At 44.0% G+C, this 27,849-nt stretch overlaps 1 protein-coding gene across 1 annotated transcript in view; it reads left to right on the forward strand.

Moving 5' to 3' along the window:
* The window catches only part of LOC147697921 (cullin-4A), a 625,511-nt gene that overhangs the window by 359,525 nt on the left and 238,137 nt on the right, over positions 1–27,849 (forward strand). Inside the window, exons 15-16 of the mRNA XM_086934608.1 lie at positions 7,320–7,427; positions 16,435–16,548. Coding sequence (XP_086790734.1) covers positions 7,320–7,427; positions 16,435–16,548 — 222 coding nt within the window. The remainder of the gene's footprint in view (positions 1–7,319; positions 7,428–16,434; positions 16,549–27,849) is intronic.

The raw sequence follows: 27,849 nt of genomic DNA on the forward strand, positions 1-27,849 counted from the left end.
TCAAACACCCATCAACACCGGGTGCGACACATGTTAACATGTCACACGGCAGCTGGTCGAGGATAGATTACTGGCTGGGGACAGATAGCGCTGTGCTATGGGCTACACAGATACTGACACTCCCACGCACACTGTCCGATCACAATCCAGTGGAACTCACACTACAGATACCACACTACATACCCCCTCCTTTCAGTTGGCGCTTTAATGCACGGGCACTGTTAGACCCCTTATACGTTACTACCATAACGAAAGCAATAAAGGAATACTTCCAGTTGAATGAGGACTCAGTTGAAGACCCATGCTTACTATGGGAGGCATTTAAGGCAACGCTTAGGGGCACCTGCATTGGCACGACAGCTGGAATACTTAAAGATATAAGGGCGCAGATAACCAGGCTTGAACATGAGATCTCGGTCCTAGAGAAGGAGTACGCACATACTGGTAATGCAGAACTTCTGGGGAAAATTAAGCTTATCCTCATTGAACATCAAACATATGCGGAGGACGAACTGAAATATGTAAACAAACGACCGCTAGCCAGACAGTTTGGGAAGGGCGGCAGGCCCGGCAGGATGTTAGCGAGGAAAATATGTAATGGGAGGGGGTCGCAGTTGATCACACAGGTGCGAGACAGGGACGGCGCTTTGCATACACAACCGGCGGGCATACTTGACAGCTTTGTCCGCAACTATGCAGATTTGTACACTTCCCAGCAACCTGCGCCACCTCAGGAAACGCGTGACTACCTACATGACATAGCTATAGCGTGGTTGTCCGACAACCAGCGCGAATACCTGGCACAACCGATTACAGTGGAAGAGGTGACCGCCATTATACATGCATTACCAAACGGGAAAGCGCCGGGGCCGGGTGGCTACACCTGTGAATTTTATAAAACATTTGTTGATATCCTTGCCCCTCACATGGTTGAGATGTATGGCGCGGCCTTTGACCAGAAGGAACTACCGCCGTCACTACGAGAGGCGGTGATCATTACTCTCCTAAAGCCTGGTAAGCAACCAGAACTCTGCGAATCATATCGTCCTCTGTCCCTTTTAAATGTGGACTCCAAAATTCTAGCGAAACTCCTAGCGGAGCGATTGCAGCCCCTAATGACGAACTTGATCCTTCCGGATCAGGCGGGGTTCATCCCGACGTGAGCCACATCCCACAATACGAGAACGCTATTTGCACTATCTCACTACCTCAACCCCCAGACAAAAGCGGCTGCCGTCATGCTTGACGCAGCCAAGGCGTTCGACTCCATCGAATGGTCCTACATATTCACGATATTGCAGAGGATGGGATTTCCGGCACGGTATATCTCCTGGGTGTCTCTTCTGTATACGAGGCCAGTAGCAAGAGTGAGAGTAAATGGATATATGTCGGCACCTTTTGATATTGCGAGAGGGACTAGACAGAGGTGTCCGTTGTCGCCTTTAATATTTGCCTTGGCCCTGGAACCACTTGCGTGCATAATTAGACAGACACATAATCATTCAGCTCTGCATTTCCCCGGGAGGCCCCTGCATATTTCGCTGTATGCGGATGACATGCTTCTCTATGTGCGGGACCCTGAACAGAATCTTAGCCCATTACTGCGTGAGTATGTGAAATTCGGACGCCATTCTGGGCTACAGATTAACTGGGAGAAATCACTAATCATCCCACTCACGGATTCCACCGCGCCGCATTCACCTGACTTTCCACTGGACTGGCAGACCGACCCCACGCGCTACCTGGGAATATGGTACAGCAGAGACCCCGAAGAAGTGATCAGGACAAACTATGGTAGGGTGATTGCAGAGCTGGAAGATAGAGTAGCAAGATGGATACAACTACCGTTGTCCTTGGCGGACAGAATTGCAATCGTCAAGATGAGTGTCCTCCCGAAGCTGTTGTATTTATTCAATAACATACCGATCACGCCGCCTAAAGCAATCTTTACGCACATAACATCCCTAGTACTCAAGCTTATATGGGCAGGTAAACAGGCACGCATAGACCTACACACATTAACGCTGCCCTATGAAAGGGGGGGGTTTTGTGTGCCGGACTTTCGACTCTACTATCTGTGTGCCCAGGCCCAATACGCGTCACACTGGTATCATACCACCCCGTATCTCACGCATACGGCGGTGGAAGAGGGTGATGCAGCACCGATTCCCTTGACGGCGATAATAACGCATAAACGCCCGCCGCTACACTCAAAAGATATCAACACGGTTGACACCACTGCACACGCATGGAGAACACTGGGGAGGATGACTCACAAGCTACCGTTATATGCCCCGGCAGTCCCACTGCACTTCCACCCGAACATATCGGTGACTAACGAAAAAGTAGGGATGGACATACTGAAAAACATAGGAATAGACACATTTGGGGATCTATATCTCGAAGGGAATTTTCGCAAAGCTGATGATCTGACCTATGTAAGTAACCCAACACTACTTTTCAGATTCACACACTTTAGATTACAGAAGGCGATTCAGGAACTATACCCGAACTACCCAGTAGAACCGCCAAATTTGCAGTCACTACAATTTATAATAACTTAATCGAACACATCCCATCTGGTCTCCAGATTATACAAGGTGGCACAAAGTGAACTTCCACACAACGCTGACAGGGCCCTGCAGAGGTGGAACGACTCGTTACCGGAAGCGCTTACAGAGCGTGAATGGTCTATTGCTTGCACGCTCCTCAAACTGCTCACTTCAAATGGAAACCTGCGTATCACACATCTCAAATACCTACATCAAACATACCATACACCGCAAAGGTTGCATAGATATGGGTTACGCGAGGATGCCAGGTGTAGGCGTTGTGGATACGATGGGGCGGATTTTGTCCATTTAGCTTGGTATTGTCAAAAGATAAACACGTATTGGGGTGCGATCACAGCCACTTTGAGTAAAATGGTGGGGATCGAGGTAGAGTGTACTATAAAAAATTGTCTATTAGGTCTCTTACCCAATGTTAGAGCGGGGAAGCGGAAGTTTTGTGCTGTAGCGCTATTACTTGCGAAACGACAAGTATCTAGGTGTTGGGAAGGGAAACCGGTCCCAGACACTAAGGCATGGCTAACGGACCTGACGTATTGCAAGGACACGCTGCTAACGTATGAGGAGGAATTGCCCAGAAGCTCACGTTCAAAGAACTATTGGTGTTATTTGACTGACTACCTATTGAGTATTGAGGGGGATGCAGTGGAGGTATAGATTACCATTGCATTATTCGATTCGCCCTTGTTGCCACATGTCTACTAGGTCACCTACACTGCTCAACAGACTTAGCCAGTATTGAATGCACATACACCATGCTACACACGAAGGGTATCAGAGTGTAGAATTGCCCAGGAGTTCATAGGTTTACTGTTCTAAATGTTCAATAAAAAAGGGGCTACACACCCCCCAAAAATGAAGTTGCATGTGAAGTAGCACTCAGCTGGCTCCGTATAATCAAGATATATTACTGTAGCGTTACTGGAGATACGCCGCTGGACCCCCGGGTTGCCAGCTGAAAGGCTGTGTTGTTAACTGATACTAAGATTCTGCAAATCGCGGCCGGCCCCAGGGTTGTAGGCCAAAGGCTGTGTTCACTATGCCTAAGTCACGACAATAAAGATTTTGTTGAACTTCAAAAAAAAAATATATATATATATAAAGTATTTAATAGAAGCTTTGGACAATTTTACCCAGAACAAAATAGAGGCACAGGTGTTGTGTTTAGGCGCCAAGAAAGCTTTTGATCTGGTGTCCTTGGAATGCCTTTTTTTAATTCTTGCTAGATTTGGGTTTTCGGAAAAGTTTATACATATAATGAAATATCTATATAAGAATTCCTCAGCACAATTAATAATTAATTCTAGAAATGTAGGTAGTTGTAGAATAACTAGGGGTACACGGCGGGGGTGTCCTTTATCCCCAATTCTTTCCACCCTATTTATAGAACCCCTGGCAATTGCCATTAGAAAAATAACACTACAAACTGCACCTTTGCAAGGCATGTCTAATATAAAATTATATGCTGATGATATTGTTCCTTTTCTTAAACCGGGAGGAAGCATTCAAAAGGAAATGTTATCAATTTTTTCGGAATTTCAAGCACTGGGTGGGTACAAAATAAATAATGCTGAGACGGAAATCTTACTTTGCAACTGCTTAGACCACACATTATTACCAAACATTCAGTTATTATATAATATGAAGCCCAAGAGGTATGTAGGTATATTTGTGTCAGAAAATGTGAATGAACTATATGCGTTAAACTATGTCCCCCTAGTGCAAAAAAGTTAAGCACTTATTTGCAAAATGAAATCAACTTCCAATCTCAATAAAATGACGGGCAGCACTTATACGTATGTCAATTTTACCATTATTAAATTTGTATTCGCGGCAATCCCCTGTGTACACCAAATTACTTTTTTTTTTTAAATAGATGGTCTACTCTCATCTTTTATATGGGCCAACAAGGTAACGAGATTAGCACTAGACACTTTAAGTAACCCAAACAAAGAGGGAGGGTTAGCTCTTCCTAAGTTGAGTGAATACTATCATGCGAATTTTGCACATAGCACAAACAAGTATTTTAACTATCTTAAACTGCTAGGTATGGATAATATTTTTATAATAAGGATACTGAAGAAATATAACATTCTGGATCCTATGAGGCTGGTGAAGAACCCCCAAAAATTGTGCTGCAAGATCTTCCAGTGGTTTCTAAAACAAAAAGCCCAACTGCTTAAGCATTATGAAATACCTTGGATAAATAGTTCCACTTGTTTGGCCGACCTGTATGTCGGGAAACGTAGGCTGATCTATCCCAGTTTTTAAAGAAATGGGAGGAGAATGGGTATAAATATGTTGGAGATGTTCTTATCTCAGATACTTGGAAAAGGTGGACTGAGATAGAGTATGGCCATTCTATAAATATGCTTAAATGGTCTTTTATTCAAAGAAGGTATTTTTTAGAAAATATAGATCCGTCCATAATAAGGGCAAGACTAGAACTAAGTGAGACTCTGCTAGGTACAGTAGACGGAGATCAATAAGTAGTTGGTTTAATTTTTTTAATGAGCATAAGACTTCAAAGGTGTGCGAAAAAACACCGGAGACAAATGGCAAGAGAAAGAATGCCTTAATATTCCAAGGGTGGTCTGGAATAGAATCAATAAATTTAACACTACATTATCAAGAGGCGCCAACTTTAAGAGAATGCAATTTTACACTAAATGGCTACTATACAGGACTCTGTCTTTTCTACACAGAATCTATCCCCAGAAAGAAGATAGATATTTTTGATGCTCTGCAGAAGATTGAGGTACATGGACCCACATTGTTTGGCACTGCCCAAAGATTAGGCAATTTTGGGAAGAAATTGAGAAATACTGTAGAATGAATTTAGGACACTCAATAACTATCGATCGATATATTGCAACCTTTGGGTGTTCCCCAAACACAATGGTGAATAATATACTATAGAAAGGTCTTTATATGCTACCCTTGGTGGCAAGATCACTAATTCTTCAGAATTGACGAAGTGAGAATATTCCTATTTTTCGTTGTTGGCAGTCTAAACTGCATAAAGTTAAAGAGCTGGAGAGACGCTACGCTCTAAGGTCGGGCGCGTACGCAAAGTTTTAGAACCTCTGGAAGTCCATAGGAAGCGAACTAGCAGATTAGATTAGATAAAATAAGCTATTAAAAGGAAACTGTGCAATATGTGGCTTTTTTATGTGTTCTTTTAGTATTACCCACAGTGACACGTTTGGAATATATTGTTTGTTTTTACTGATTGATTCCGCTGGTTGGATGATATGTGTCAATCAAAACTGAGTACTGCAAGCACTTTTTTCTTGTATATGAAGAATTGTGTAATGAACTCTCAACAATAAAAAAAACAAATGGATGATTTCTCTCCAGAAGAGTAAGCACTAGCTAAACCAACCCACAGTGGTTCCTTTCCATTAGCTCTTCTCGACCTGACCTCAGCAAATTTGTATCTGAAGCTTGCCATCTGGCTGGGGCATGGGATGTGGGGGTAGGTACGCCTGGCATTCCTTACTGTTCTGCTCTCTCTTTGAGCTCAGTTTGATTTACCCATCCCCCTCTAAAGAATCCCTTCGCCCCAGCTGCAGAGATCTCTATATCAGATTACCTCTGCTACGGCCAGGTAACTTATCATCTAAACAAAGCAGCCTGTTAAGGCTGATCAATCAGCAGAGACCACTAGAAGGCTGGAATTTGGCTTACAGAAGAGTGGCCAGTCAACTGGGCTTCCTCTGCACTTTTGTATTGGTGAGCAGTTGCTGCCATTTTGCCTCTGGGATTCGCTACTGCACTGGAAGTCAAATCAGTGAGGGAACACCTTCATATATTGTATAACGGGCCACCCCAGACCCTCAAACTATTCAGGTAGCATTGGCTTCATCCATTATGCATTTGGGATGTTTAAAATTACCGCCTGCATGGGGTTTTGAGCGAACAGTGCTGGGAGCTTGCAGTAGATATGTTGCCATCTCTCTGCATAGCCACATTTACTGTCCTTGTTTCATCTAGGAGCTATAATATTAGACACAGAAGACTAAATAAAGTGTGGCAAAGTATTTCCAGGTATAAATGGTCAAGGCAAGAGAGGTTTCAAATTGGGCGGCATAAGTAACTCACCAATTATGATCTGCATAGATGAATGTATGACTCGGGTATCTGTGAAGAAGAACTGGGCATTAGCATTATGGGTAGATCATATGACATAAGCCTAAATATAATAGTAGACATATCGAGAAGTGAGGATAGTCAATCAGAGATGAATAGAGAAAGTGCAAGAGAAAGAGCGAGAGCGCAATAAAGTAAAATTTGATTTTTCAGTGAAAGCAAGAGAAATGTAAAATCGGGACAAAGAATAGACAGGGAAAAGTGCAGTCTGCATGTACCCTACCTTAACTTTTCATAAAGGAACAAATACTGTTAAACATACTTATAAAGCATATTATTCAAATATATGAACATTTTCTGAAATGTTGTACGTTTTCTACCTTGTGAGAGTGAGGCTCATTTAGCACCTCTTGAGAAGAAAATTTGTATTGATTTTTCAAGTCCACACATTTTGGTGCCTTTTCCTTACACCCTTAGCTCTGCGCAGACTTCATGTCATGCGCCATAGCTGATTTGAGTATTACAGATTTGTATTTGATAATGTAGCTTTCCACGTAAATTTTTATGATTTCTAATATCTGAACTTGGCTTTTTTAAGACTTTGAGAACTCTTGTTAATAAATTATGTCTGCCACATGGTTGTTTTTGTTTTCATAGTATATGCAGAACCAAAGTTATCCAGGTGGAATAGAGCTGACAGTAAATATCCTTACGATGGGATACTGGCCAACCTATACAGCTATGGAGGTCCACTTGACACCAGAGGTGAGCATCTTTATTATGATTTATATTGCTTATTCTTCTTTACATGATTAAACTAAAGTCTAATATAAAGGCCAGCCTTTCAGACTATGTTGTAAAACATTTTCAATAATGTGCTATTACTATGAGTAGCCAATTTGTTTAGAGGTTCTTGTTCATCATCTTTCGTCATCATCTTTATTCAAATTAATGAACAATAATCATAAAAGAACAATGGAACATGTTAAAATACAATACATCGCAGACGACGTGCTGTTCTTTATGACCGACCTTCGAATTACGGGCCCCCGGGTTCTGGAGCTGATGCAGGGCTTCGGCCGGGTGTCGGGCCTCTATCTTAACCCGCGCAAATCGACTCTCTGGGTGCTGGGTGATGGTGCGGTAGACCTTCAATGGGCAACATCCCTTCGGATGGCAGTGGAGGGAGTGAAATACTTGGGAGTTTTTCTCTCTGCCTCGCCTACGGAGGCATGGGGCCGGAACATTCAACCGGTCTGGGACCGGGTCCAGCTGGACATCAAAACATGGACACGTATGCCCCTTAACATCTATGGCCGGTCGGCCATTTTCAAAATGGTGGCCTTGCCCCGTCTTCTCTACCAGCTGCAGAATCATCCCTACCCGATCGAACCGCAGTGGTTTCGCAGTGTCGACTCAGTGCTGGGAAGGTTCTTGTGGGCAGGAGGTGCCTCTAGAGTGGCGCTCCGCACGTGCTTCCTCTCTACCTACTGCGGTGGCCTGGCTACCGCGGATATGCTGTCCTACTATCAGGCCTCCCATCTCCTGGTGCTCAATGAGTGGTGGTATGGGGACCGTGGTGACCCGGCCTACGCCCTGGAACACATTCTGATGGGCGATGCCTCCCTTCACACTCTGCTGTACTCGGCCAGGAGGAGACGAGTGCTCCCACGTGTTACCCAGCTAGTGTTTGCCGTTTGGCGGAGGGCCCTTCCCCGCACGGAGTGGTGGGGTAGACTGACGGCGGAGACTCCACTGTGGCGTAACGGCCTGCTACCGGCACTGGCGTCGCTGCAGGGCTTTGACGGATGGGACGCAATCGGAGTTTCGTCCTTGGGGCATGTCCTCTCCGGCACCACTCTTAAATCCTTTCAGGAGCTCAGCACTGAATTCAGCATGCCCAGGTCCCAGTTCTTTCGCTACCTCCAATTCCGCCATGCACTTACTCCTAGCTTGGTGGGGCTGGAGCAGCTCCCGGACTTCAGTCCCATAGAAGCAAAGCTGTTTATGGGCGACTTGGGTGCCAAAAAAGTCTCCCAGATCTACCGCTCCCTGGTCACGCACTGCTCCCCCTCGCTCTCGGCGCTGAAGGCCCAGTGGGAGGCCGATGTCGGCCCCTTGGACGAAGATGATTGGCGCGAAGCCCTAGAATCCCCCAGGGGGACTGCCATTGCAGTACGCCTCCGCTTTATTCAATTCAAATATCTGCATCGAGCTTACTTTACGAGGGAGCGACTGTGGCGGGCGGGCCTGATTGCAAACCCGGAATGTCTGCGGTGCGGTTCGGAGAGGGGCACTCTTTTTCATACTGTGTGGTCTTGTGAGCGGTTGACTCGGTTTTGGGCCGGGGTTTGGGATTGCTTGTCTGAGGTGCTGGGATGGGACTTGCCCCGTACGCCTCGGTTGGGCCTTCTGCATGTGTTGGAAAATATTGGGGGCAACATCTACAAGCGCCACCTGCTGCTGTTGGGACTGGTGGTGGCAAAGAGGGACCTGGCGAAGGCCTGGAAAAGCGAGCGCGCCCCTCCCCTTGGTGCCTGGAAGGCGGGCCTGGACTTCATCATGGGAATAGAGCAGCCTGTTTTTGAGGCTCGGGGATGCCCCCGCAAACATTTCAAAATATGGAAACGGTGGGCGGACTATAGGGGCCTCCCCCTCGATCCTCCTATGGACCTGGATGATGCATTGCCTCAAGATGTGGACCCTGCACCTTAGGCCGGTGGCCGGCCCCACCTATGTACATCTTTCATTCTGGTTGCTTAATGATCACGTGCACAGGGTTAGGGAGGGATAAGGGGTGGGCTGTAGTTGGGAGTTGGGGGGAGTTCTGGGGGGGTGGTGGATCGATGTATGTCCTTTGTTTTTTAAAATTGCTACATATGAGGGGTTCGATGCTATGCCTTACATGTGACTTTTTCTGCTTATTGATGACAGTCCCCTCCTGACTGTGGAGGGCTGTGCCTGCACTTGATTGAACCTCTAATAAAAATGGTTTTGAAAAAAAATACAATACATCAAATGTATAATTCATAAAATTATGTACAAGTTTAGTTAAAAGTTAATTGAATTACGCCATCGCAGTGCATGTCCTTTCAAAGCACAACAGAAAAACGCACAACAGGATAAAGTAGCATTCATAGAAAGTAAATTGATCTACATTGATGAAAACCCTGAACTTATAAATGCCTAATAATTAATTCATTCATTCATTCATTCGTGGAAAACCAAGGGTAAGCATACACAAAACATAAGTTGAATTAAAGAAAAATTAGCACAAAAGCAGGCAATGCTCAGATGGCTTCTGCGGAGACGAAGCATGGCAAATACATTGCCAGTCGTAGCAGGCACCGAGTATCTTGGTTGAAAATGACTAGGATACATTGTGCTATATGTCAGGACAGCAATACGTGGGTATTGGCAGAATTAGAGTGTGTCCCCACTTACATTAAGGAAGTATGCTTGTCTACTTCTGGTCTAAGTCTCTTTTGTGTAGCCAGGCTGAAACGGGCAACAGAAGTGTAAAAAGCAATTGCTAACAAAACGTATTGTACACAAATACATATTTTGAACCAAGTGCTTATTGTTCTTTTATCAGTGCATATTTATGTGTGCGGTTAAATCTAGTTGAAAACACTGCACACTGGGCCGTTGCTCTTTACACTGAAGTACAAAGTTTTCAATGAGTGACTGCATGTCATACAATCCACCATTTGAATACATTTTTCAAAAAATGTTCTTAGGGTGGGAGAATCCCCCGAACCCTCCTGTTTAAGTTCTCACTCGCTTCGCTTTATGCTCAGGTGTAGAATTTCCGCTCACCACGTTTAAAATCCACCATCTGCCACTGGTATCCCGACTGGGCAACTATTTTCATCCCAGCGAATTAGTCGCTCATTACAAGAGCTTTGGCAGATATGGAATTCTGAGCCACTTGCACATGCTCTTCTTCACGCTTTACACAATACGGGAGATATCAAATGGCTTTATACAGCTTTTATACACCACAGGATGGTTCACGATCTAAACTTCGCACACAATGGGAGGCAGACTTACCTTAACGCTGTACATATACACTGCTTGATGTAACTGAATACCAATAGACTGGTTATCATGTACAAGAGTCTTCTCTCCTAAATTAATCTGCACTCCACTATAACTGAGTGTAACAGTCCCCTGGAACCTGATGCGTAAAGTAGTGTGGGGCTAGAGATTTCCACACATACACACAACAAAGCTTCTACCAGTAGTGATTGGAGAATGTTTTCAATCTGTTACGTTTGTACACATTACGTTGCGATTATGTTGCACATAAAATGTCTGGGAAACCTGTAACAGAAGAACTTGAAGATAGTATGCATAAATGAAAGCGTATTGTATCCGTTAACTATTCATGCTAATAAATGTAAGATTTAGTGCGTATCTCGCTGTACGCTTATTTGCAGATGCCAATAAAATATATTTTAAAAATACAAAAATGTGGCGTGCATTAGAAAACAACGGTCTTGTTTCAGCACATCCATAAAACAAAGCGTATTACCAATAGCTGAAGGTAGCAATTAGCCACCATCTAATGGAAAACAAGCAGGCAAAAACCTTTATTAGGTAGAGCCATGGATGCGTCATAAAATGGTGGCTACTCCTCAGAACAATAATAATCCCTGCGCAGGTAAAACAAAGTGCATTGCTGGGATCATCACGGTTTATTACCAAAGGGTGGTGCATACATTTTATCTGCTCTGAACTCTGCTGTACAGATGTAAAATAATAAGGCTCCCACTTGTTAAAGAGCGCAATAAAGATGCGGCCATCGTTCATGTTACCCAGTTCACCCCCTCCCTGTGCATTGCATTTTTTATGCTTTTATTGATCTCCTGAGAGATTTGAATCAAAAACCCAATGCTGAAACTGGAGCATGGTGCTGTCCATATTCGTTCCCAGGATACTTGTTTACGGTCCGGGGAAGACCCGGCTTGGCAGTTCGGGCTGGACTGTTCCAATGAGGCACTGGGTCAAGACTGTTTTGCATATAGCTGGGTCTGAACTGGGGTGGCGAAGTGAGCTGAAGAACGATGATTGATTCAACTCTGATCTCTGACTGAGGTGAGTGTCTGGAAAGTTTCAGCGCTCCGTCCATTAACTCCTTGTGTTTGCTGTCTATAGTCTGTCAACGAAAACACAAATGAGAGCCAATTTAAGATAGGGGCAAAGTGGCCAGTTTCCTAGGGCCCCCACCCTCCAAGGGGCCTACTGGTAAAGTCAGGGAATAGTTAGATTAACTGCAGTAATAAAAGTATTAATAGTTTGAATTTACAAAAAAAAAATCTTAATTTGATGGCTGGGGATTCTCACTTCCTATAAGTTTAGGATGTATTCGCACCTCAGTCCAGCGTTATCAAACATAACCGTCAGTCTTTGAGGCATTCAGTGCCTGTTGCATTAAAAAAGATTACATTAATGCCAGTTATGGAATGGGATGAGGAAATGCGTCTGGAATTTCAAGCCCTATGTTTGTATATTTTATAGTATTATTATGTACAAGTCCACTAAACATCACCAGTATGGCATGTTTCCTACAATGGGAGGAACAGGCTCTTAAGACACTGAATTCCATTTATAATTGTTTTTGTTTTTTTGATGGAAAAAAACACATCTAAATGATCCCAGTGCATAAAGAAATAGCTTTATCAATGCTTGTACAAGCTTTCTTTTTATGCTGTTTAGCCGATGGGCTCCAAGCAATTTTAACTTTAGCCCTTTCTTGCCTTACCCCTTTTCTGCAAGTTTAACTTTTAATTCAATATAGTTAAGTGTCACAAGGGCTCCATTTATCTAAAAATAAAAAATAGATTCAAATCTTGCCTGGGGCCACAAAACTGCTTAAAATGGGCTCTGGCACAAATACAACACACTTAAGGTTAAAAAGAACGTAGTTATAAAATACTCGAGTTAAGGAAATCTACACAGTTGATTGCAGCGGTTTGAGGTTTGTGGGCTAAATGTGCCCCATGTTGTTCTTCTTTTCTAAGGAAAAATTATAAACAGATGACAACATTTATGGTGCTGCTTCATCTCCATCAGAATTTCTGGTTTATCTTTTTCTTTAAAGCACAAGCTTGTCTTCACATTGCTAGTTTTAAACAAAGGGCCCTGCTTGAGGCTGTGCTGCTAAAATGTAAGAAAAGACAGCTCGCTCTGCTCTCTCTTCGAAGGAGAAACTTTCCCATGTTGGCACTTAAAGTCCTCAAGCTTAACCTCATTAGGAAATGGAGTTACACCTAATGACTGTAAGACGCTCCCCCAATTGATCATAAAAGATTCGCAACATTTAGGATCAACAGTATAGGGCCAGGCATCTGCTGTACTAGCAGGTCCTCTGACTTTAGAGGTGTGATCAATATCAGTCATTCAGACGCTCCGGATGCCTTATTGCAGACTTACCTGGCATCAAGACGATTCTTCGTACATAGAGCGCTGTATACGAGTTCCCTCGTTGCTGAACCTGTTGGGTACACATTCATTTTATGCGTGTTTCCCAGCATTGGCTATTATTAATGATCAATTTCAACAAAAGGGGAGAGAGAGAATATTTCCTTAAAATGGATTCGTTCTCCCGGAGTTATATTCATTAACAAGAGGAATCCATTAGGAAGTGGGTAGAAGGTGTCCCTACTGTGGTTGGGAACACACTAGTTGTTTTTGGGTACCCCTCACACACCAACAGGCCCCTTGGTGTCATGCTTCATCATCGGGGTCCTCGCACCCTTCTACGGGATGCAGTGTGCTGCGACCGACGGTTGCATGGGAGCACTTAGTTTTTTTGCTACCCCACGAGCCAGGCACTTTTTAAACCCCACTCACTATTTAAACCCCACCACAGCACTCACTTATTAATTCCCTCACCAAAACCACACATAGTCAAATAAGTGCTCCACGCAACCGTCGGTCGCAGCATGGCGCATCCCATAGAGGGGTGTGAGGACCCCGATGATGAAGCATGACACCAAGGGGCCTGTGGGTGTGTGAGGGGTACCTAAAAACAACTAGTGTGTTCCCAACCACAGTAGGGACACCTTCTACCCACTTCCTAATGGATTCCTCTTGTTAATGAATATTATTAATGATCACCATCAAACTGTTATTGATCATGAGCGCCAAGAAAACCTTTCTGTAGCAATCATGTGATAGAGCGCCTATATTGATGGAGAAGGCTGCTTAGTTTTAATTCCTCTTCATACACTTTTCACTTTCTATCTTTAACTCTTGCATGTTTTTTCGTCCCTACTTTCTCTCATTGTTGCTGTTTTCCTATTTTGCTATTCCTTCTGCAGTCTCGCTTTTATATTTTTTTCTCTCTTACTTTAGTGCAACATCTGAAGGTGCAAAATAAGTCCTGGTGCTTAAAAAATAAGCGTTAGAGCACACCACCTGTAACTAATGGCATCATTTAAGTACGGCTTACGAAATTCTCTTAGGAGTAATGAAGCATTGCACATAAATGAGGTGATCAAAGCTTATCAAAGGTTTTGTACAATGCTGGTGTTAAGGGCAGTTTTTTGTTTTAGATAAAAGGGGTAACCCTGTGTCCCTCAGAACCTGGGTAAGCGTGATTAACAACAAAAGCGGTTCTGTTGGGTGGCAGCAAGAATTGCTTTGAAAGAAGGCTATATCAGCTCATAACACAAAAAAAGTTAAACTCTCTGAAAACAACTGAAGTTCACAAAGTTTTTATATAATAAAAGACATAATCACAATACACAGGAATTACTTCATTCCGTTTTAGGTTTCAATAAATGCTAAAACATGTGATGAGTGACTGTGGTGAACAAAGTGACTAGTGCATTACATTTAGTAAGACGTATATACAGATTTATACAATGGAGACGGGGAGGGGTGTTTTCTTTGTTGAAAGGCCAGTGTTCAGAGTTAGTTCTCCAAGGAAACAGATGGTTACTATGCAAGTTCCTGAAGGTATCTTAACCAATTATGAGCGTCGACGTTTCGACCCTATTGCGCCCCAATTGGTGGTCGCGGCGGGTCTTTATCAAGACAAGGGGTGGGGGAGGGCATAAGGGTCTGGTAAAACGGGAATAAATTTGGAGGGGAGCAAGTAGGTCAACCCCGAATGTTGCGGGCTGGGGTAGTAACGATGGCGATTACTGCAATGTCAGAGCGCCGTCTGAGCTGTCAGGATTGTGCTTGATGCTCATAAGTGGTCAAGATACCTCCAGGAACTTGCATAGTAACCATCTGTTTCCTTGGAGAACTAACTCTGAACACTGGCCTTTCAACAAAGAAAACACCCCTCCCCCTCCCTGTCTTATTGAAACCTAAAATGGAATGAAGTAATTCCTGTGTATTGCGATTGTCTTTTATTATATAAAAACTTTGGGAACTTCAGTTGTTTTCAGAGAGGTTAACTTGTTTGTGTTATGAGCTGATATAGCCTTCTTTCAAAGCAATTCTTGCTGCCGCCCAACAGAACCGCTTTTGTTGTTAATCATGGTGTTCAGGGCAGGACTCGCCATTCTGGCACTGGCATTTTCCCAGTGAGCTCCCAGCTATAGGGCTGCTTTCTTAATGGCTGCCTTGACCGGGCCATGCTTCCATGACCCAATAATAGTCTCTGCTTCATGCATTCTGGGGCTAGTTTGAATATGTTTGCCGTGACTGATTTTGGTTTCCAACTCTGCCCTGCTGAGGTTTATGCAATTTTACTTTGCTTTTCACATTTTCAGGTCCAGCCTATCAGTCGGTGCAACTGGCTGGTTGAATAAGACCCATTGCCAACTTATCAAGAACTTGTGGTAGGCTTAAGGCTTGCCCATTGCTTACCATTGGTTAGCTTTATGGTCACTTGCTTGCTTTCTTTCTTACTGGCTTTCTTACACATTGTCTTTTTCCCTTCCCTGGAGTGTACCTTCTTTACTCATGTCCTTCCACTGCTCACTTTTAGGGAAATACGTTTTTTCATTTTGCTTAAGCACTCCATGAGAGTGCATGTGTTTTTCAGTTTCCTCTCTTGTATCCTTCTTCCCCCTCGTTCTTTGATTTTGTCTGTCATCTGTATCATTCATGGGCTCTCTCCCCACTGCTCCATCCCCGCTTTTCTTCCTCTCCCCTGCTCTCTATGTTGCTCTTGCTGCTTTGATTTGCTTCTTCCCATCTCCTGCGATGCGGGTTCTCATATTTTGTTGTTCCCCTCGCACCGCCACTGCCCACTAATTCCGCCACCTAGCACTCCTCTGTTGTTCCCACCTACCAGTCCTATTTTTCTAATAATAAAAAAATTATACTTCGTTTTTGCCGATTTGTTTTAGGTTATTAAATGTTTTTTTTTTTTTAAAGAAGCACTCATTTTGGAAGCACGCATGCATGGTCACACACGTTCACTTGTATAATGACGCTGTACATGAACAAAAGGCATTGGCAGAACCAATTGCTCTGTAAGGCGAGACATATTGACTGGTTTTGTGAATGCTTGCTACTATTTATAAGACTCATCGAGAGGAGGTAATTAAAAAAAAATCTCAACATTTTGGTGAAGTGCGAATGTCCGTTAACAGAAGTCTCCACGTTTGAAAATCAGCACCCCACTTAAACTACGGCACACATACATAGTGAAGCGAACAAAACCTGTAGACTGCAACAACAAAAAATACGCAAAAAATATGCATTATATTTGTAATTAATTGTTTTGTTCGTATATGTTTCAAAATGTATCACAACTGCAATGTACTTGGTGTTTATGACTGTGTGTTTCTTTTTTTTCAAGATGGTGAAACTTCAAGAAATATTTAAGACGTTTTATCTTGGAAAACACAGTGGCAGAAAGTTACAATGGCAGTCAAATTTGGGGCATGCTGTTTTAAAAGCAGAGTTCAAAGAAGTAGGTTAATTTATTCTGGTCGTATTCAACGTTGTACGTTTTATGTTTTTTTTGTAAAATTGTATTTTCCTTACAATGATCAAAAGTAGTCTGTTTAATTTAACGAACTGTTTTCCATTTTTAAGGAGTATTATTCATAAATCTCCAAGATCATAGCCTGCATCAACATGCATTTAATCGTTTTCTAACATCTGGGCAATAGTTGTGAAATAACCCGTTCTATTTGCGTATAGTGTCTTTTCCCAAATCTTTCCCCAACCTAAATGTTAGTTCCATTTTGGTGGCAATGGACAAATAACTGACTGGTGAAGTATAATTTTCGTATAGCAGCTTTAGCTGGTGCAAACATTAACTGGATATTTAGTCTTCTTTATTTCTGTCGGTTTGTCAATTTCCCAACAGAAAGCTCATGTGCACACTCAGACAGGCACGCAACGTAAGACTGCTTGTAATTCACTCCACACCATGCCTCTTTCTTCCATTGACTCTCCAAATGACAGAATGTAAAGAAACAGACTCGATGACCTTTTCATGCTTTGGGCCGAGGAGCTTGCAAGGTCTGCAATTCTAAAATCGGAGTTTGGACTCTTTAAGCACCATCAGGTCCAACAAGCATTGGCAAAGCCAGAAGGCCTGGCATTGGCCACTAGCCTGGCAACCCTTGTTTTTTTCTGTTATGGTTTTTGCTAAACTTTGTTGTTGGGGTAGCTTCTGGGTTCTCGTCAATCTTTTAAATAAAAAAAATGGCTAAGGACAAAAAAAAAAGTTGGTCTAAAAAAAGCACACATTACTAAGTCTCTAGCACTGAAGGGAACTACTTTGTGTGTGGATGTACTCCTTGTAAAAGGGAAGGCTGCTGTAACCCACAGTGAAGTAAGCCAATGGCTGAAGTGGGCTGACCTATTGCCCCTCGATGCATGCTAGAGTGGGATAAAGAAAAATGTGAATAACACAGACTAGGGGATGATGTCTGGTGTAAAACCCTTATACCTTCTGTGATTTACACTGTTATATCAAACACACAAAAAGTGATGGGAGGAATGCTTGCAATTTGTGTAACCACTGGGAATTGCTCAGTGTAGCATTCCAATCCATTGTTATTTTGCCACCATGCTAAAAGGAATTGACAACAGCATTACAGAGACAAGAGCTGATAAAGCTGGTGCCCTGTGTTCACATCAAAGGCAGCATGAAGAGCTAGTAGAAAGCACCCTGCTATCACATCAGGATCTAAATTCAAAGGTAACACTAAAGTAATTGTTACGAAAATACATCACTCTGGAAATGTAGAAATAACTTCTTTATTCTGCCCTGAACGGGAGACGATTCAGAAAAGGGGGTGGTGATGAACAGAGTGTCTGAATTAAGCAGACCACTCTTACCCAGTCCAAAGATCAGGGCTTGATCCATCACCGTTATTTATCTCACTGCACCATCCCAGCTCAGAACCTGGCTATATGCAAATCAGTCTGTCCCTGGCCCAGTGCATCATGGGAACAGGGCAGACTAAACTACCAAGCCAATTCTTCACCAGAAAGGAGACAAGCTACCGGGGACCGGTTTCTGGCATTTCAGCCGTCTTCGGCCCGGCTTGCTTGAATCCTGATGGTGCAGTGAGAAAGGGACTCATGTCTGAGTATACCCTGCCACACCTATAGTGGCCAAAAACGATTCAGAAAAGGGGGTGGTGATGAACAGAGTGTCTGAATTAAGCAGACCACTCTTACCCAGTCCAAAGATCAGGGCTTGATCCATCACCGTTATTTATCTCACGGCACCATCCCAGCTCAGAACCTGGCTATATGCAAATCAGTCTGTCCCTGGCCCAGTGCATCATGGGAACAGGGCAGACTAAACTACCAAGCCAATTCTTCACCAGAAAGGAGACAAGCTACCGGGGACCGGTTTCTGGCATTTCAGCCGTCTTCGGCCCGGCTTGCTTGAATCCTGATGGTGCAGTGAGAAAGGGACTCATGTCTGAGTATACCCTGCCACACCTATAGTGGCCAAAAACGATTCAGAAAAGATGGTGGTGATGAACAGAGTGTCTGAATTAAGCAGACCACTCTTACCCAGTCCAAAGATCAGGGCTTGATCCATCACCGTTATTTATCTCACTGCACCATCCCAGCTCAGAACCTGGCTATATGCAAATCAGTCTGTCCCTGGCCCAGTGCATCATGGGAACAGGGCAGACTAAACTACCAAGCCAATTCTTCACCAGAAAGGAGACAAGCTACAGGGGACCGGTTTCTGGCATTTCAGCCGTCTTCGGCCCGGCTTGCTTGAATCCTGATGGTGCAGTGAGAAAGGGACTCATGTCTGAGTATACCCTGCCACACCTATAGTGGCCAAAAACGATTCAGAAAAGGGGGTGGTGATGAACAGAGTGTCTGAATTAAGCAGACCACTCTTACCCAGTCCAAAGATCAGGGCTTGATCCATCACCGTTATTTATCTCACTGCACCATCCCAGCTCAGAACCTGGCTATATGCAAATCAGTCTGTCCCTGGCCCAGTGCATCATGGGAACAGGGCAGACTAAACTTCCAAGCCAATTCTTCACCAGAAAGGAGACAAGCTACCGGGGACCGGTTTCTGGCATTTCAGCCGTCTTCGGCCCGGCTTGCTTGAATCCTGATGGTGCAGTGAGAAAGGGACTCATGTCTGAGTATACCCTGCCACACCCCTAGTGGCCAAAAACGATTCAGAAAAGGGGGTGGTGATGAACAGAGTGTCTGAATTAAGCAGACCACTCTTACCCAGTCCAAAGATCAAGGCTTGATCCATCACCGTTATTTATCTCACTGCACCATCCCAGCTCAGAACTGGCTATATGCAAATCAGTCTGTCCCTGGCCCAGTGCATCATGGGAACAGGGCAGACTAAACTACCAAGCCAATTCTTCACCAGAAAGGAGACAAGCTACCGGGGACCGGTTTCTGGCATTTCAGCCGTCTTCGGCCCGGCTTGCTTGAATCCTGATGGTGCAGTGAGAAAGGGACTCATGTCTGAGTATACCCTGCCACACCTATAGTGGCCAAAAACGATTCAGAAAAGGGGGTGGTGATGAACAGAGTGTCTGAATTAAGCAGACCACTCTTACCCAGTCCAAAGATCAGGGCTTGATCCATCACCGTTATTTATCTCACTGCACCATCCCAGCTCAGAACCTGGCTATATGCAAATCAGTCTGTCCCTGGCCCAGTGCATCATGGGAACAGGGCAGACTAAACTACCAAGCCAATTCTTCACCAGAAAGGAGACAAGCTACCGGGGACCGGTTTCTGGCATTTCAGCCGTCTTCGGCCCGGCTTGCTTGAATCCTGATGGTGCAGTGAGAAAGGGACTCATGTCTGAGTATACCCTGCCACACCTATAGTGGCCAAAAACGATTCAGAAAAGGGGGTGGTGATGAACAGAGTGTCTGAATTAAGCAGACCACTCTTACCCAGTCCAAAGATCAGGGCTTGATCCATCACCGTTATTTATCTCACTGCACCATCCCAGCTCAGAACCTGGCTATATGCAAATAAGTCTGTCCCTGGCCCATGGGAACAGGGCAGACTAAACTACCAAGCTAATTCTTCACCAGAAAGGAGACAAGCTACCGGGGACCGGTTTCGGGCATTTCAGCCGTCTTCGGCCCGGCTTGCTTAATCCCTTAAGCATATCAGTGCCATCACATAATTCTTAGTTGTGAAACGTATGACATCGCAATGTCAAGGTGTCTTGAGGGGAGCTGCGTAAGAACGGATGACCTATTCAAGAGTGGGTGCTTTCTGAACTTTGTGAACACCAGAGTTTTGTTCAACATCTCTGCAGACCTGTTCTTATAATGAAAGGAAAGTGGCAGATGACTAGTGAGCTACATTGCCATTAACAACAGATACTCTGAGCATTTTGATAGAATTGAGGACAAGTGGAAGGCTCATTTTGTCCTCCTACCGGGACACTCTGTTCATCACCACCCTCTTTTCTGAATCATTTTTGTCCACCATAAGCGTGGAATGGTATACTCAGATGTGAGTCCCTAGCTCATTGCACCATCAGGATTCAAGCAAGCCGGGCCGAAGACGGCTGAAATGCCAGAAACCGGTCCCCGGTAGCTTGTTTCCTTCCCAGTATAAGAATTGGCTAGGTAGTTTGGTCTGCCCTGTTCCCATGATGCACTGGGCCAGGGTCAGACTAATTTGCATATAGCCAAGTTCTGAGCTGGGATGGTGCAGTGAGCTACAAAACGGTGATGGATCAAGCCCTGATCTTTGGACTGGGTAAGAGTGGTCTGCTTAATTCAGACACTCTGTTCATCACCACCCCCTTTTCTGAATCACTTTTTGTCCACCATAAGCGTGGAAGGGTATACTCAGATGTGAGTCCCTAGCTCATTGCACCATCAGGATTCAAGCAAGCCGGGCCGAAGACGGCTGAAATGCCAGAAACCGGTCCCCGGTAGCTTGTTTCCTTCCCAGTATAAGAATTGGCTTGGTAGTTTGGTCTGCCCTGTTCCCATGATGCACTGGGCCAGGGTCAGACTAATTTGCATATAGCCAAGTTCTGAGCTAGGATGGTGCAGTGAGCTAAAAAACGGTGATTGATCAAGCCCTGATCTTTGGACTGGGTAAGAGTGGTCTGCTTAATTCAGACACTCTGTTCATCACCACCCCCTTTTCTGAATCATTTTTGTCCACCATAAGCGTGGCAGGGTATACTCAGATGTGAGTCCCTAGCTCATTGCACCATCAGGATTCAAGCAAGCCGGGCCGAAGACGGCTGAAATGCCAGAAACCGGTCCCCGGTAGCTTGTTTCCTTCCCAGTATAAGAATTGGCTTGGTAGTTTGGTCTGCCCTGTTCCCATGATGCACTGGGCCAGGGTCAGACTAATTTGTATATAGCCAAGTTCTGAGCTGGGATGGTGCAGTGAGCTATAAAACGGTGATGGATCAAGCCCTGATCTTTGGACTGGGTAAGAGTGGTCTGCTTAATTCAGACACTCTGTTCATCACCACCCCCCTTTCTGAATCATTTTTGTCCACCATAAGCGTGGAAGGGTATACTCAGATGTGAGTCCCTAGCTCATTGCACCATCAGGATTCAAGCAAGCCGGGCCGAAGACGGCTGAAATGCCAGAAACTGGTCCCCTGTAGCTTGTTTCCTTCTCAGTATAAGAATTGGCTTGGTAGTTTGGTCTGCCCTGTTCCCATGATGCACTGGGCCAGGGTCAGACTAATTTGCATATAGCCAAGTTCTGAGCTAAAAAACGGTGATGGATCAAGCCCTGATCTTTGGACTGGGTAAGAGTGGTCTGCTTAATTCAGACTCTCTTTTCACCACCACCCCCTTTTCTGAACGGGAGACAGCTGGAGATACAAAGCATGTCAGCCCTACGCAGCCATACCAGTCAACTGTCCCTAACCTCCCTTTCTGAATTCCACTTTAGATTCTTGACTTGTTCATGAGTCAAGAATCTAAAGACATAACACATCCCATTTCCTTCAAAATAAAGAAATAACATAAACAACATTTTGCAACACTAAAGAGAACTACTAAGGCCTAACATTGTTTCTACCCTAAATATAACAGAACGACTCTGTCAATAACATTAACCCCCCCACCCCTCACCACCATCTTCCAGAATAATACGATTTGAAGAACTGCATAATGGAATTAAATGACAGATTCTTCCAGGTACGGCAGTTATTTTTTTTACTACCGACCACTCCTGCTTAAAATTTCTTAACATTCCATTTCAAAACTCTTAGTCTCACCTTCAACACCTTCCTGCTCCCCTTCAGTATTCTCACTCACCTGCACATCACTGTCACTTTCACTTCCCTGCTCGCTCCTACTTATTAACAATTCATCATCCTTCAACCTTTCTTCATCCAGCCATCCAAAATTTGTTTTTCTGTAATCTTGTTCAACTTCCACTTTGTTACATTTTGCTATCCTCCTCATACACCACACCCTTCCATCACTCATCATGGCCGCATTCACAAACACCTCTTCCACTCTCCAGGGACCTAAAAACTTGCACTTTTGCCTCTTTAGCACCACACCTACCATCACAATACATTTTATCAGTGGTTCCCAAACTGTGCGCCGTGGCTCCCTGGGGAGCTGTCAAACGTAGCCAGGGGAACCACGTACCAAACACTTTAATGCATTTAATGTTGAAGGGTCTGTTGGCTTCAGTTAAACTAATTTGACTTAAATGCATGATGTCGATTATTTGTAAGTGACATGCCTAAAGCAGTAAACGTAGTGCTTAGTTGATGGCATGTCGAGGGAGATGACCGCCAAGTTTCACTGGATGCCCATGTTCCAAAACTCCCAAAATTAAGCTGAAGATGCCTGATTTATTTTGTTAGACTCGTAAATAGTTTTTTTTCCCCAAATGCATTTTACACCAATGCATGTTATCAGGAAAGTACAGTTGTCCTGTCTATTAATTATTATTAAGTATTGACATTTGTACTTGAATCATAGGTCCTTCCAGTACACATTTCTTTCAGTAAACACACATTTCCAGACAGGCCTGCTCTCTCCTTGAGCACAGGGAAGTAAAACACCATATACAGCAAAATGCCAACATTTGGAAGCAAGAAAGAGGGGGCTTTAAAAAAATAATCAAGGGAATGTATTTTATTTTTATATGGAGGTAATTTTAGGGAGAAGACAGCAAAAATAAAACTGTATGTGGTTTAAAAAATCGTGAGTCACGCTGCTGAAACAGGTGTGTTGGCATGTTTGACATGGGTAGAAATAAAAGTGCATGCAAATGTTCTTCAAGCACAGAAACACTTTGGCAATGGGGTCTACGTGCATAGGAGTACTATCTAGCACTGTAACTAGGATAACAAAGTTTGAGTGGGTACTCTAAAAAAGACATGGGCAAAGGAGTGTAACTAGGATTATTTTATTAGCGGCGCTGCCTTAGCTATACAAAACACCCTGCCTATATGATTATAATACCTTCATCTGCTTCATTCCAATTATTTTCCTAGAGAAAAATGCAAGTACTCCTGAGGCCGGGCTTACATTCACCCACCCTCCCAAAAAAGTAACAGTGGGGAGCCACAGTCAATGGCAAATGGGTCAAGGGAGTCGGAAGTCGAAATAGTTTGGGAACCACTGCATTTTATGCTTATCGTGTGCCACCTTAACATTTTTCCTCACCACCTCTGGCGACCACTGAACCTGTGTTAGACTTTTCCGTCCACCTTTGGGTGTCCTTTGTAAAGGGCACTCTACATTGCATAACGGTAAAAGGACTATACCCAGTCACTTCAGAAGTGATGTAATGCATCCAAATCATCTTCCTTACCATCACCACCCAATTCGTTCTTCTAGTACTCTCCATTTGCAGAGCACTCTTGATAACTCGGTTGAATCCCTCAACCTCACTATTACCTTCTGGATGATAAACTTAGGTAAGCTTATACTCCACCCCATTGTATTGTAAAAACAATTGAACCCCTTCAGACTAGAATTGTGGAATATTATCCGTAATAACTCCTTCTGAAACAATTCATATAGGGATTTTACTTCTGTCTTGCACTGACTGCATCCACAAAAACAATCTTTGACCATTTAGAAAAATAATTAATGACCACAATAACAAACTTGCATCTACCATCTTCATTGACCACTGATATCTATCCCAATGGTATCCCATCCTGCGCCATTCCACTGGAACCATAGGTTGCCTCAAAGACACCTTGGACTTGTCTGCACATTCACACTCTACACATTTTCTCACGACCCGTTCCACATCTCCATCTATACCTGGCCACCAATATTTTTCCTTCACCACCTTCTTGCTTTTAACAATTCCCGAATGGCCGTCATTACATAATTCCACAATTTTACTTTGTAATGACCGGGGTAGGATAATCTTATCCCCTCTCAATGCATTTTCCTTCCACAGACAACTTATCACACACTTCCCAAAAGGTGCTACACTCCTCTTCCAAAATGTCCTTTATCTCCATCCCTTAACCACATATCCTTTGATCTTCTGCAATGTGACAACCTCATCCAATGCTTCATCCCATTGTTTAATGGATACCTCATTCTTTTCCTCCTCATTCATCCAAGTCACCTCCCAATCTTTGCCCTTTTGTTAATTCCCTTCTCTCACTGACAAGGTAAGTCTACTAAGACAGTCTGCCACCTCGTTTTTCACTCCACATACATAATGAACCTTGTAGTTATTGTCCATCAATCTTATAGATCACCTCGCAATCCGAGGCGTGGCAGTAAGTAATCCCTCTGTGGTAAGTAACTTGGTCAACAGCTTTTGGTCACACGTGACCAGCACCTTTAAGCCCCATACAAAACTGCTAAAGTGTTCTAATCCCCATACCCCCAACCAGTGCTTCTCTCTCTGCCACTGAGTAAAGTTCCTCAGCTGGTGAAAGCACCGAGATGCAAACGCCACAGTGGTCTTCTTGCTTTCATTATCTTTTTGGAGTCAAAACTGCCCCAAAGCCTCTTGCACTTGCATCGGTAGTGATAATGCAACTCATATTAGGGTAAAACCCATGCAATGGGGCTGCTTTACATAATTCATTTTTTTTATGGAGGTAACTCTCCCCTTAGATTTTCTGATCACTCAAATGTAATTTTATGTTCGAGGCATATGAGTTGTAGATTGTATACCTTGGCATATATGGCCATCTGGTGTTTGGCTCGGATGTTTGCAGTTTGTTTTTGTCGAAGAAGTCTTTGTAGTCACGGGATAGGTGACTCCTCCTTATGGTGATAGTGCGCATGGGCATCTACTCCATCTTCAGATTGTTTTTTTCCGCCATCGGGTTCGGATGTAAACGGCTGCGCTCCGGGTTGGTATCGTATTCGATTCCCCTTCGACGTGCAATCCTTCACCGCTCAACAGTATTGTTTTCGATTGCGCTCCTCTACACGGATCCAACCCAAATCTCAATACCTTCGATTCCGGTCGTCGGCGCGGGCTGTTGGGCCTATCCGCGCTATCAGGCCCTACAGTTAATGGAAAGAACTCCATTCAAAAAATGCCCCCTGTGTGGTGCTAAATTCCTACACACTGATCTCCGCGAGGTCTGTAACCTTTGCCTCTCTCCAGAACACGAGGACAAAGGTTGCCTGGCCTCCGCTTCATTCCGATCAAAGAAAACCATACATGATCGCCGGGCTCGACGTCACGTAATGTCTCGATCCCCTACCTTAGTGCCGGACGACATCTTCGATGCAGGCCTCATTGCTCCTGAGGAACTAGAACCAGAAAATGAGGACATCGGTGTCTACGAGGCCAACGAATCAGAGGCCGATAATGAAACGGTTACTCCAGGGCAACTAACCGGGAGTACCGATGTCGATACCCCTACCTCTTACCAAAACCATAAGGCTCCGGTAACACCTTAGCCTTCTGGCTCAGGTCGACACCATTACAAAACTTCTGATGCCCCGCTTTCGGGCCCGGCTCTGAAGTCCAAAGACAAGCCTTCTGGCGACTCTGGACCAAGCCAGCCACGCATCGGTATAGAGCTACCATCCTCTGTACCGAAACCCAAACAGTTGGCCCCGAAACACCATCAGGATAAACCCTCAGAGTCGAAAAAAGACACCAAGTCCTCGGAGCCGAAAAAGACCAAAAATCATCGGAGCAGAAAAAGTCCTCGGACTCCACAGATCCTCCAAAGCAAAAGGACACTAAGATTCCTCCTAAAGTTTCGGAATATAGGCCAAAACAACCAAAATCATTGGTGCCGAACATTGATACTGGATTAGAAGACCTATTTCAACCAGATGCAGTGGACCCAAAACAAAAAACCCTTTATATTGACCCTGAAACTGGTAAAATCAAAACAATTCTATCAAAAAAGAGACCTTTGGACTCCTCAGAAGAACCCAAAGTACCCTTAAAGAAGAGAGACATGGGAACTTCTCCAGTCAGACCTTTCTCCCCTCCAAATATCCCCACTACACTACTTTCTCCAGCACACTCTCCAGTGCTTCCATATTCACCTACACCACAAGATGATGATGATAATCATTATCTTGGGGGTGGGGGTGAAAACCCACAAGAGGATAATGATGATGACACCACTCTCCCACCACCTGATCCTTGGGAGGATTATGATAATCCACCAGATGTCCCAGATCTCTCCGATCCAGACTCCTACCCATCTAGGCCATCTCCCCCAGATGACGACATAGGTTTTGCACAGCTGATGATCAGAGCTGCACAATATCATGGGGTAGAATTACATTCAGACCCACAGGAAGATGATTTTTGGTTAGAGACGTTCACACAATCACAAAAATCAAAAAGCATTCTAAAGGGTATAATCAAACATGCACCTAACATTTTTAAAGATCCCGTCATGGCTAGAGTTCTCAAGCCCAGGGTCGAGAAAAAATATAAGCCAGCTCCCAACGATCCAGCTTATATTAAAGCACAGCTCCCTCTAGATTCATTGGTGGTGTCAAATGCACGTAAACTTGCAAATTCTCAACTATCAGGGGATGCCCCACCTCCAGATAAAGAGTCTAAATCATTAGACACATCTGGCAAACACATTGCCTCATGAGCAGCAAAATACTGGCGCATTGCCAATACCCAAGCTTTACTGGTCAGGTATGATAGGGCTCATTACGATTAGCTTGAAAAGCTCATTCAACATCTTCCCGATCAGTATAAGGCTAAGGCTAGTGACCTCATACAAGAGGGAAAATTAATCACAAAGACTTCTATAAAGTGTGCTCTTGATGCAGACAACACAGCGCGGGTGCAGTTAATACAAGCGTTCTACTGCGCAGACACGCATATCTAGGTTTAAACAAGATGTGCAGTCCACGATTCTTAATCAACGTTTTGATCAAGAACACTTGTCATATAGCTACTTCTTTTCTATATACTTTGTTAAGTTAGCATGAGCTTATTAAATGTTTAAACGCCATTTTTCCTTTTGCTTCATTTTGCACACAACACATAATTGTTATTTTAGCTCTCAACCTGGAAGAGCGTTGTGATTTACTTGAGAAATAATATGTTATTGCTCTGATATCAGCTTTGCTTGGTACACTGTCTGCACAGTGAGTGCTGAAGCCTCCAAGGATAACTCGACACAGTGTTGTTGTGAGGTCTGATCTTCGCACCTTCCTAGACATAACACAAATGCAGCTGCTGCCAAAATCTGGCTCTAAGCGGGTTTTATATTGCTTTGCTGCAAACACACATTACACACTTGATGGTGCTTCGCATGCAGAGAGCTGGTGGAAGATGATGTGATCCTCTGCCACTGAGATTTTGAGGT

This window comes from Lissotriton vulgaris, chromosome 8 (genome assembly GCF_964263255.1).
Source record: "Lissotriton vulgaris chromosome 8, aLisVul1.2, whole genome shotgun sequence".
Lineage (NCBI taxonomy): Eukaryota > Metazoa > Chordata > Amphibia > Caudata > Salamandridae > Lissotriton > Lissotriton vulgaris.